Genomic DNA, 12,744 nt, shown 5'->3' on the forward strand with positions numbered 1-12,744 from the left:
ATTCATTTCTTTACTGCTATGACCAAATTAAATGCCTCGGTTGTTTCTTTCTCTTATTCGCATATAAGGCTTTCTATTTGCCTTCCTAACCATGTTTTCTGTTGAAACCATAACCAACCAAAACCAGTTTTGCCACTTTATTTTTTCTTTCTCCACAAACAGGCATCCTCATAAACACAACAAGCGCCAGAGACAGACATACTGTTTTGTTCTATATGATAAGCTGGTGGCTGAAATGAACTGTTGGCATTTCCTTGTTTGACACCGTAGTGACAGATTACTGAACAGAAACTAGAAACCTTGCTGAAAACCTGCTGTTTTAATGATATGTAGCCTCACTGTGAAGCAAAGGCAGATACAATCAGCCAGTACTGGGTGAACATAACACATCAGCATAACAGCTATAGCATATAGTGGACCCACATAGAAGCCTATGTTACAGAAGGGTCAGTGCACTTCAGCTTTTTGTTTACAGTATTCTCTACAGAGCATCATAGCTGAACAGATGATGGTGTGATAGTGCAAACATTCTTTTCATTGTTTTCTCAAGTTTCTTAAACATTTATGAAATGCAGTCAAAAAAAATCAAGACTCCATCATTTGCATTGTCAATGCTAAGAATACACTCTCAGAGTCTGTATGAGTCGGATTTGAAATGTGAACAAGTTGTCTTGACTGTTTGTTATCCTGTGTACAGTACAGGATGGTTGCAGCCTATTATCCACACACTGGAACAACTGAACAAAACAAACAGATGTGCAGCTGAAAGAATGGATTGGTTATTTTAATGTGTTTTAGAAATTATTTCTGCATGTTCACACAGTGTGAGTAAATGTCTTTGGTCAGGCAACCATCCCATTATTTATGTGCAAGTTATTAATAGACAGTAGTCAAATAAGTGACTAGTACCAACGCACACAGAAACTGGTTTTTATTACAAGTGTGTTTTTCTAGCTAGCTAACAATCAACAAAATACTGTGAGGTATTCTTTTGATACAGTTGTGTTCGTGTGTTGTATTTTTAGGTGTGTCTATAAAAATAGATGGTGCACAAAGTTTACAGAGAAGCAACTGTTTTTCAGTGCATCAGTAGGTTATTATAAACATTCTTATTATGTGTGCACAACAAACCTGTGCTCAGAATCTGTTTCTGTTTGCATGTTCAGTGCGATTCATCCCTTGGGATTGTGCAGACAGTCAATGTGTGGAAAACTTGGAATTTAAATATTTTAAGACTTCACTGCAAAACTCAAAAGTTTAGCTTTTAATTCTGTCTTATTAAGTAAGTCTTAGTAAAAATATACACATTAGATCCAATCTGACACCAGGATATAAGAAAATTAATTAAAGAACTGCACTAAAAACTCTTGATGAGATGCTGAATGCTCCAGCTCTGCCCGCTGCACTGCTGAATGATGAGCTCATAGTAAGTGTTTTCCCCCTGGGCAATCTCAAGACATCTGTTTGTTGCTTTGTTTCTGATGGCTTGACCCTGCAAATGTTGGGCAAAGTTACTAGTACTTCTGCAGAATGTAACCATTGATGAGAAGATTTTTGACTCTGGTTCCTCCTACTGGTAGAGTCTTACCTGTTTGAAGTCCCAGTGCATGTGTAGTTGGTTTTGCTTTGCCAGCTGACATGAATGCAGAGTGGGAGTGCTTCCTGAGTCCGGGTCAATCAGGCAGCGGTTACTGTTGTATTTGTGAGATTTAATCATCCCAATGATGATTTCACCATCTGTGTTGTAGTAGCAGTACTGGTGGAAAGTATATAAAGTTATGATGTAATATTATGATAAAATTTAATAGTGTTATAATGAAATTACCTGTGGTGATTGAAAGTGGCACTCATGCAAGATGGGGATGTTTCCTGGAATGGCTCCCTGGTCCACACAGTAGTTCTTAAAAAGGCTGTTCTGCAGCTGTAGTGTCAGAGCTTTGTGTTCAGTAATGTGAATATTCATTAAGTGTTAGCTCAAGGAAGGAAGGAAATAAATTCCTCTTACCACACCATAGCCCTGGAGATTCTCCCATGTTTCCAGACTTGGATAGACATTCTCCATGTACCACCTGAAAGGTTTACATTTCAGCTTTTCTCTGAGCTTCTTCCTCTCTGAAACATCACCAATGTCGATTCCATGATCCTGTGTATCACAAGGCATTAATAATGGAAAACTGTGTTATTCATGTGAACACTGACAGGTAAGATACAATGCAGTGCAGCTTTTCTTTGTTCACTGACTGACTGGACAGTGAGGTCTTTTCTTTACACTGATGATGGTGTACATTTTGGTGTGTGTGTGTGTGTGTGATATGAAAGCCAACCCCACTAGCCAACTTGATAGTCAATTTAATTGCAGCTACAACACAGATCACATCTACAAACCTTGAGAGGAAGGTTCCAGCTAACTAACACATTTTTCTTGTATTCATCCAACCAAACTTCAGCAACCCTCAAAGCATTTCTCCTCATGGGGAGGCTGAGGTCAGGTGCATATGGCTTGTGTGCCCTCTCAATGTGAGCTATCCTGGAGCAAGGCACCACCTCTACGCTTCCACCACACAGCCACACCTGTCAGACACAGATCACATGATCATTTTGCAAATCCGCAGTTGTCTTTTCAACTAGCGCTACTGTATAATCCTCACTCGAATCCCCAGTTCAACATTTTCTCCTCCATAGACTGACATTCCTCCATCAAGTCCACCAATTTCTCCAAGAAAACCTCGGTCTGCGGCAAAGATTCCCATAACAGATGGACTCCTGCAGGTAAAAAGAAGACATTACAGCACAATTAGCTTACTTGCAGGCAATCAAATGCTACTTTTTTTACTTTTTGTCTGTTACATCATGACACACCTGAACAATTATTGCCTACAATAAACAATCAATTAATAAATTGATAAGTGGACATTAAAGACTACATCATTAAGAATAAGATAATCCCACATACTTCCCAGGTTGTGACACATCGTTCATCTTCTGCCACTCAGAGCTAAATGACTCATACATGCACCACAGCGCCCAGTCAAAGCCATGAGTTGCTGCGTAATATTTTTCCACATGCAGGTCATCAAAATGGACCTTATCAAACACAGGGGACACCACCACAGTCCTGTCAGCTTTTATGCGGGCCAGCAAAGGTTCTGCCCTGCAAAGAAAACACAAATGAATATTGCAATATCACATGGCTTGACTCATTGGAGTGACTACGCTCAGTACTTGCTGATAGTCTCCTAAAGGGGTGGGGCAGTGACATGTGACACAGGACTCTTTTAGTGCTTTATCACTTCTGAATATTCATTTCATGGTATCCCCTTCAGATTTATCCAGGACATTAAATTTGGTAAATCAAAAAAAGAATGGGCATTCTGGGAGGTAGGTACCCTTCCTTCCTGTCTTCAACTTTGAGAGATGTATTTTTTTAAATATGAAACACTTACCAACCCTCTGTGGCCTCAATGTGGGCATCTAAAATGACCACAACATCAGCAGTGGCTTGCTCCCAACCTGAGATCCGAGACTGGGCCAAACCCATCTGGTGATCATGGTGCACTTTCTTTACAAGTCCAGGTCTCTCTTTGTGAATCTCTTCTATGTAGTCTTGTAACGGCTGTCCAAGGTCATCTGACAAAATATTCCATTGTCAGAACTAATGCTGAACAAAATATTTATGAAAGTCATTATATAATAGTACTGGTATTAAACTTACTGTAAGTACTGCAATCATCCACCAGAATGATCTCCTTCAGCAGACGCTCTGGAGTGTGAGTGATGATACTTCGTATTGCCCTCTTAATGACAGAAAGAGCCTCATTTATGTAGATCAGTACCACGCTGATGTTTGGCAGGTCTTTGGGATAACTCTTAGCAAGACATCTAAATGGTGTCACACAGTATTTGGTTCATCAAATGTTTTTTTTAGTATCACAAATGCAGAGGATGATTGCATATAAGAAAGGGAAGAAGTGAATAAAATGTTGGCTGTACCTTTGTTCTCTTGAGTCTGGGAGCTGTCTGTCGAGTGGTAACCGATTACTCAGGAAAACATTGTATCCATAAATCTGATAAAGACCTTCAGCCTCCTTTTGTTCCTTTTCTGACAGGCCGTCGCCCCACTTAGTAAACAGATAGGAGTTTGGGTATATCTTTGGCACCATCCCCTTTGGTTTTTCTTGGGTTACTTTTTGAAAAAGTGTCTCAGTAGAGCTCCTGAGACCTGACACCTCCATTAGCTTTGCTTTAATTAAGGTTAGGAAATGAGAACAATGACTGTTAGTCAGCTTTACTCAATTGGCTTGAAGGATTAATGGGAATTAATCGTTCAATAGACCCAGCACACAACATCTGACCACCAGGAATTTGCCACAATTTTTGTTACAGGTAGAAGACATGAGATTTCTGTTTTCTTAATAAAATTCAGTAAAGACAAAAAAAATACAAAACTAATGTGGCCAAGTCCATATTACTGCCTAAATAGCAGTCACTCAGTCCTGGAACATGTTTTTTAAAAGTGCCAAATCTGGTAGGACATGTTAATAACGGCATTCTTGACAGCCATCCATACGGTGCGAGTGATACAAGGGCTTACAACTCATCTCCTTTATGCTGGAAAATTAAATGCAGAATAGGACATGGTGTTTTATATTATGCTGCTATGCCCTTTTCAGTATATTAAACAGTCCCAGCACATCAAGCTAAGAAGAAACAAAGTGAGAACCTTGCATCAGAAATCTTTCTGTGTGAACTGTACTCACCCAGTTTATTTAATGACTGTTCAATTCTGTCCAGCTTTCTTCTCACAACTTCCTGATCAGTGACTCCTGAAGATTTTCCTGCTCTCCAGCTTATCATCATGTAGATGACGAAGAGTGAAAAAGCTCCAATTATTCCATATCTTCGCACATATGTCTTCATTTTGTTTTCTCACAAGGGATCACCTTGTAATCCACCAACACTCACTGCTTGAGTCGAACATTGAAGCACATCTTATCTTAAAGATAATACTTCCTACCACTTGCACCTATAATGGGGCATTTACTTTAAATCAATAATAGCACAAGATAGTAAGGCTGAAAAAAGGTTTAACACGTTAAAGAAACCCAGAACACCTGTACACACAAGTGCCTGACTGTGTGAAGAGGTGTCCAATAAGTCACGATACAGCTAATAGTACATGTTTCAAAGTACAGTACTAATGTTTACAGCATGTTTTTGATGTCTTATTGTTTTACAACTTAAGTGACTAATCAGGGTTAAAATATAACAATGTAAAATTAATAATTACCATGATTCTGCGTGGATTTCTACTAAAGAACCACCCAATTTTAGTGACTTCCTGCTTATAACAATATGGTGGTCATTGCTCTCATATTTCTCTCAGTCTAATTAATTCTGATTATTTCAAAGTTTTATAGTTTTATGCTCAGCAGTTTGGCTGCTGGGGCACCCTTGTGGGATTACAGAGTACTCCAGTAGCTTAAAACACCTTAAAACATTCTCATTTTGCTACTTTGTATAAGATCTGGCTCTAACTTAATCCCATCATGATATCAATATTATCTTTAACACCTAAATCTAAATTGTAAACTTAAAAAAAAGTTTTTTTAATCAACTCTCAAAACAAGACTAACCCTTAGAGGATAGTTCTTTATTTATGTACACAATACAGTTAAAGACAAAGCTTTTAAAGGAGACCTCTCATTGGGAGCTTTAATAGTTGACAGTCTTGGCTGGCTTTGTTTCGTCTAGGTCAGCTTCAAGATAACGGAATCGGCGATGACGTCGCAGAACCTCAATTGCCCTCTGTTCTACACTGGAAGGAGTGATACCGAGATCCTCCAGACCAGGAAGTCCTGGGTACTTCATGTCTGTTGTATGAAACTGAAAAATGATCATACAACACAGCATTTCAATTTGTTTTAGTTGCTGACAGTCAAAAGTACGTTTCTCAAAAGTTTTAAGTGATACTGAAATTCCTGGGTGTCTTACCCTGTCCACCTTGTCTGGGCTTGTCCAGGGCTCAAATGGGTTCATTGCAAAAAACTGGGCTGACAGGCTGTTAAGGCAAAACATTTGTCATTGTATGAGCTGAAATGTTGCATCTAAGTGACCCCTGTAACATTAATAAACATTAATAAATGTTTGGATTAGTACTGGCGCTGGCAGAGGTTAGCAGCCTTTCTAGTAGCTCTGTCTTCTTGAATTCATTTAAAATGAATATTGATTTAAAAAAGGTCAACCTGGGAGTGTGCGTTTCCATTGTTTAAAGTACCGTACCTGCTCTGCAACAAAATTTGGATGGGTTGAAACGCTTGAGGTAATTTGAAAGAAAACAAAACATTTTCTGAAACATGTGGAGGAACATGTATAAAGGTGCTTACTGATAGAGTGGGCGGGGTAGAGGATAGGGCACAAAAGGTCTGTGTGCCACTGCGTAAATGTACTCCACCAGGTCATGAAGGAGGTAACGGCTGGGACTAGAAAAGAAAAAAAACAGGACAAATTAATAAAAGTCTCCACTGTATAAAGCAGAATAATGTGTTCACAAAGGTGTTTCATACACATCTAACTGCTTGTAAAAAACAGTCGACTGCATGATTTTGATAGATGTATGTATTTGCAGGTTTGCTTTTGAGTACTGTTTTTAGAAGGTGTTACCATCCCAACTTATCTGTAAAATTATTCGTATCTGAACACTTACCCAACTAGCGCGTATGTCTTTCCATTAGCATCGGGGTCTCTGACAGCACTGATAATGGCCTTGGCCACATCAGCCACCTGAGGGAGGAGAGGACAGTTTAGTTCATCTTTTTGTCAGTGAAGCAAGGTTATAAAGATATTAGTTTTTTTTTCTAAACAGTTAAACATTTTACAGAAATGTTCCCACCACCAACTCAACTTGGACAACATCCATGATTTAGTGATTTTAAGTTTCTTATAAAGTAAAAAATGTAGGGATGTCCCGATCCGATCACATGATCGGAAATCGGGCCCGATTACGTGATTTCAGACTCGATCGGAATCGGACATTACCTCCCGATCAGGACTCGGATATTTTTTTTAGGGCTGTCAAAGTTAACGCCTTCTGTGCAGGGTGGCTCTGTGTCTTGTAGTGCAGGGGTATGACAGCTGCTTTTGGTGCGACAGGTCCTGGTTCGAGACCTCGATGTGCTGCGTGTGTGAAATCTCCCAGTGTGGCGGCACACACACACACAGGCCTGTCGCTAAACAATAAATCAATTAATTGCACGATAACTTTAAATGGGCTCTAAGTTTTTCGGCCGCGATAAATTACATTTGCACGCTTGTTTGTTTTCCTCTCTCTCTCTCTCTCTCTCTCCCTCTCGCTGCCAAAGAGGCTGGATGACAAAAGGCGTCACTCGGTGCGTCGTAGCGTATAAAGTGTGCAAAGTCCGGCCGTCAGATTTAAAATGTCCCGCGGCTTCTGTCTTAAAATGTGTCAAATCAACAGGTAGTTCTTATTTTTTTAACTCATTGTGTGACGTTTACGGGATGTTCTGAGCAGACCACGGTCAGCTCGCTGTCTGCGTCGCCACGGTGCGTCACAGCGCTGCAGGGCTTGGACGTTACAGCAACACAGAGAGCTGTGAAGCTGCACAACACCGGTTCAACACTTCGACACAATTCACCACGAGATTAAACATGCTTATGAATACAACGTGCCATCAGAGAGAGTCCGCGTTGTACGAGTGAAGTTCTCTGCCTTTTTACCGGCGGCACTCGCGGCAGCGCCACCATTAGTTCTCTTGCCCAGTCCTCTGGTGCCATCTCTGCTATTTTATGTGTTTCTGTCTACATGGTGGCGTTTTTAAAATTCGCTGATGCGCATCTACACACGCAAACGCGTGCGCACACAAACACATGTGCGCACAGGTGAGCCCACTCCCAGCAGCAGGTAGAGTGCGTGTTGATTTGCTCTCTGTTGCTCATGACGTGCTAGTTGGTTTGACTTAACTCCATTGACTATGCTCAGATAAGCCATGGTAATAGGCCTACCACTACTCATAATAATAATATTAATATCATTAATAATAACAATAATAATAATAATAATAATAATGTTGATGATTGGGGGCCTTTCCAGTGTTAAAAGTTCTTTAGAAATTGAAGTTTATTGATCTTTAAAGGGTGTACTTGCATTATATGTCGTTATCATTATGTTAGTTGACAATATTATCGCTTATCGCAATAATTTCTCTTGGCAATTAATGGCCAATCGTTATCGTGACAGGCCTACACACACACACACACACACACACACACGCACACACACGCACACACGCGCACACACGCGCACACACGCACACACAGGTTCTGCCGCAATGAGTGCCTTTATAGAAAGTATGGGATCGGGACTCGGTATCGGCAGATACTCAAAATCAAATGACTCAGACTCGGACTCGAGGGCAAAAAAACCTGATCGGGACATCCCTAAAAAAATGTGCCCACAGTTGCTTCCATTCAAATACGTACGTGGACTGGCTGCTTTACGGTCTTCTTCCCCAGGGAAATCAGGGGGACAGCATTGCCAAACCAGCGCATGTCTTTAAAAAAAGCAAAAAAAACAAGGCACATAAAACTAAACAGTAAACCGTTTTAAAGAACATGAAAAGAAGTGTGGGAAGGAAATATATTTCTGATTCTGTCTAGTAGCACTTAAACACTGCAGTTACACACACAGCAATCTAACTATGAACTAAATATGTTAATTTAAGTGGACTAATCACACCATCACACAAACACCCCTCTTACTTGCGTAGTAATTGAAGAATCTGTCCTCCCTTCCAAACATTTCAGAGGGCTTCATGATGATCGCGTCAGGAAACTCATCTCTCACTGCTGTTTCTCCTACAGCCTTGTGTACAACATTAAACACAAAAATCAAATATATTTCTGAATACTCATCGTCATTAATGTATCCAATACTTGCATTAAAATAGTCAAACCGACACAGCAGTCAAGAGTGGAAGATGTGTGCAACATGCAGAGAGACAGCACACCTACCTTGTTCCTCAGGTATTTGGACGGGCTGCGTATATCAGCGTTAAGGTGTGACATGTGGACAAACTTTGTGATGCCGGCTTCTCTGGCTGCCCTAGCAATCTGTTGAGGGATGGTCACGAAGACATCCTCAAAGCGATAGTTCCTTCATCAGAAAATATATACAATTCATATGCATCTTTATATTCAATAATTGCACATGTACCATGCTGTTTACCTCCTGACAGTTTTTGCAATTATTCATTCTCTGCTGAATTTGCACAACAGCTGATGTAGCACACATGCACATTTATGTATATAGCTCTACTTGACTTTACTTATTCGTAGTTTATATAGCACATATGTCCTATGTATTAAATGTACATGAAGAGATATAAATTTGATTATTGAGGTATTTCACTGTTTTCTTTTAATTTACAGACACCCCACATCCAATTTTATTTAAATATTTAAATATATCTTAATCTTTAACAGCATTCAGTGTGAACAGCAAAGTAAGAATTGCAGTCTATAGTGAAACCTGTTTCCTTACTGTGTTTACATGGCAATAAACGCTTTGAAACTTTGAAACTTAAATCAACCTGCCTGAAATTTAGCTTCATGTATAGAACACTGTAATAAATTTTATTTTTTTTGTACCTTGTCTCCCACTCTCTGCCCACAAGGTTGATGACAACGTTAGAGTGCTCAAGGGCTCGTTTGATAGAATCTTTGTTCCTTGCATCCCACTCCTTATAGAAAATAAAAAACAAAGATGACAGTTAATGTATTTAATAGTCTAAATGCATGAGCACAGATTATTGTAGGATTTTAACATACAGAAGTGTTTTGACATTCCTACAGCATGTATATCTGTATCTTACCATAAAAAGGATTTGCCCAAGATCACCCATAGGCTTGAAGTACATGATGTCATACTGATCACTGCGGTGAGGGATTACAACCTGAGAGCCTATCCTACCTGTAAATCACCATACGACAATCCATCGGTTTCAACAAACTTAAATCCAATGTTATACTCTTTATGTATTAGCACACCATTAAATACAGAGAGCTGATGAATACTCAGTAAATCTCACCCAGCCTGTTGACCACATATCGACCCAGAAAGCCAGTGGCACCAAACACAGTGGCAGCTATTCCACTGGATGAGGAGCGGCCACCTTTCCCTTTGGGGGTGACAGCATGGTGCAGCTTTCTCTGCTGGACCGAAGTGGCAGAGGCAGCTGATAATACAGCAGTGGAGCAGCCGTCTGTTTAAATGAGAGGAAGATAGGTATCAGTCGATCACCATCAGATGGTAGGTGTAGGTGGTATGCCTTGTAATGGTTTATAGGATCCCAGAATTGTATGGATTTATACTGGAGGTTGTGCTACTATATTTTTATACAGCTCCAGGTACTGTAACGCAACGGCTCTGTTGCTCAGTAAAAACACTACTTTCTCATTACGTTCGCGATGGTGTGTAGCAAAACAGTGCTTCGAGGAACAGACGAGTGCACAAAAACAACTTAAAACTGTGTTAATTATTTATACGTAGTCACACACACACACACACACACACACACACACACACACACATATATATATATATATATATATATATATATATATATATATATCGTGGGGACACTCTTATAATGTCACAACTTTATGAGAATTTAGATTTACAGTCCAAATGAAAGATAGTAGCTAGCTTGGCTAGCAGGTGATTAGCTGAAAGTGTTAGCAAGGTCACTCCACCAATGTGTACTCTACATATAAACTAGCGTTGGAGAAGCGTATATATAAAAAATAAACGCTACATTATATTGCAAAACATATATTTAGCTGTGCCTAGTCCACTGCTGTAAAATTACTCACTTGAAATCTTAAGAAGGACACTCGCAGGACGGCTAACCAGCGCCGAGGTCGCCATCTTTCCAACTATGGCAAGCCCGATGGCCCAAAATGAATTCATGCGCGTGTATTCACCAAATTACAAACTCTGCGAAAAACTTTTCCAGAAACATAAAGTGCAGCATTGCTTGGCCATGAGTGAGGAGCCAGATTACTCGTCTCTAGGATCTTGCTCTGAAATTAATCCTTCCTATTGTGTGGGAATTTTTTTCAAGTGCGTTAGTATGTTATTAAAATAGTTTATTCATCTAGATTGTTTCATTTTTAAGGGGTAACTCTTCGAAGCATGAAAGGAAAGGTTGTTCACTGGATTTGGACATTTTTTTATAACCATTTTAGTAGAAGGAAGAATGTGGGAAGGGCTTGGAAGATGCAACACCTACAGTAGTTTTGTTGAACAAAATTCATGTTTTTGTTTTGATGATGAATTAGACTTGTTATTAATCTTCCTAAAAAGCACAAGATCTTGAACCATGAAATAATATTGAAAGTAAAATTTTTAGTATATAAGGTAAAGATTTGTTGCTGCCTTACAGAACTATAGTTTTCATTGAATTACATGGAGAGAGGCTCTATCTATGAGCATTTCTAATAAAAACATGGAGATTTAGTGTCTTGTTGAAGTGTGAAGTTTGCAAATATTCAAAATGTTCAAAACTCAAATTTCAAGGTGGGAGAACGGTGCCAAATCTGAAACTATGAAAATGTATACTTAAAAAAAAAGCAAGGGTGCAACAAGGGGTTTGAATCTCTGAAAAAGTGAGGGTGAAACTCCATAATAAGCATGTTGCACGTATATGAAAAATTACAATTCCATACAATACAAAATTATCAGAGATTAAAAAACATTTTTTTCATCCTTTCAAAATATTATTCAAGGTTGCAAAACTTTTTAGACTTGCAAAACTTTTTTTCCTTGCTTTAAATTTTCACTGGTTTCAAAATATTTTTCTTTCTGTTTTAAATGATGGCAGGATTCTAATATGCAAGTTGTTTTATTTTTTTTTAATGCTATATCAATGTAAAAAGGTAACAAAGGTCTTACTATATGGCCCAAGATTTGGCAAAAATCCTGAGTTTGTTAACGCTTTTGGACAAACCAAACTATAATAAGTACAATGTTCATGCTGTATAGCCAAAAACCTTTAAGGTTTTATGTTAGCTGATGTTTGGGCCATACTAAAATATGTGTCCATGAAAAAATTCCATCACGTTACCACATGCAATATAATCAAGTGTCAACGTTATTATGTGATTGAGTGGTTTGTATGTATCGCAATCTGCAATCTAATTTTCATGAGCCAAGAGGTCGCCTAGTATGGACGCCCTGGTGCTTGGTGCACTCACTAAACACCAAGGCAAATTCCTAGTAATGTGATTCTTCAGTTACATGGCAATAAACTCAAGTCTGATTCTGGTATGACCCAAATTTGCCTTAGCATCAACCCACAGCTTTTTGGGGGTTTGGTTATAACTGACTCTTGCAAACATTTATAAGACATATTTCAAACACATCTGAATGACATCAATTTTGGATGCCTCAATGACATCTTGATGTCTAGATGTCTTTAAAACTGACATCTTAGTTTGCCATATATTATCAATATAAATCATTTTGACCATGCACACTATTTATAAAAGAAATGAAAAGAGAAAAAACATCTAACAGCATGAACACTTTATAATAGCACTGTGGATAGTGCATTAAAGTTTTTACACACTCTTGGACACATTTGGAAATATAAGGATAACACTGGAAAATGTCAAACACATGGTCTTTAATACAACTTTATAATTCATCATAAAAGACATAAAAATGAC

General features: G+C 38.9%; 2 protein-coding genes across 2 annotated transcripts; both read right to left on the reverse strand.

The window, feature by feature from the left end:
* Positions 1-123: 123 nt before the first annotated feature.
* LOC114437353 (probable polypeptide N-acetylgalactosaminyltransferase 8) lies at positions 124-5,221 on the reverse strand. The gene is made up of 11 exons (XM_028407999.1): positions 4,758-5,221; positions 3,991-4,240; positions 3,713-3,879; positions 3,444-3,627; positions 2,954-3,151; positions 2,649-2,763; positions 2,386-2,571; positions 2,006-2,143; positions 1,826-1,921; positions 1,589-1,756; positions 124-1,492 (listed from the first exon to the last, which is right to left on the reverse strand). Exons 1-11 carry the CDS (start codon positions 4,915-4,917, stop codon positions 1,358-1,360), a joined length of 1,797 nt encoding a protein of 598 aa, XP_028263800.1. The 5' UTR covers positions 4,918-5,221; the 3' UTR covers positions 124-1,357.
* A 408-nt stretch (positions 5,222-5,629) lies between these two features.
* On the reverse strand, positions 5,630-10,958 carry ndufa9a (NADH:ubiquinone oxidoreductase subunit A9a). Its single transcript, XM_028408043.1, has 11 exons — positions 10,888-10,958; positions 10,104-10,277; positions 9,888-9,985; positions 9,664-9,755; positions 9,028-9,169; positions 8,776-8,878; positions 8,497-8,567; positions 6,704-6,780; positions 6,384-6,479; positions 5,992-6,058; positions 5,630-5,883 (listed from the first exon to the last, which is right to left on the reverse strand). The coding sequence occupies exons 1-11, from the start codon at positions 10,940-10,942 to the stop codon at positions 5,713-5,715; spliced, it is 1,146 nt and encodes a 381-aa protein (XP_028263844.1). The 5' UTR covers positions 10,943-10,958; the 3' UTR covers positions 5,630-5,712.
* Between the last annotated feature and the right edge of the window lie 1,786 nt (positions 10,959-12,744).

Source organism: Parambassis ranga, chromosome 6, assembly GCF_900634625.1.
Source record: "Parambassis ranga chromosome 6, fParRan2.1, whole genome shotgun sequence".
NCBI classification, from domain to species: domain Eukaryota; kingdom Metazoa; phylum Chordata; class Actinopteri; family Ambassidae; genus Parambassis; species Parambassis ranga.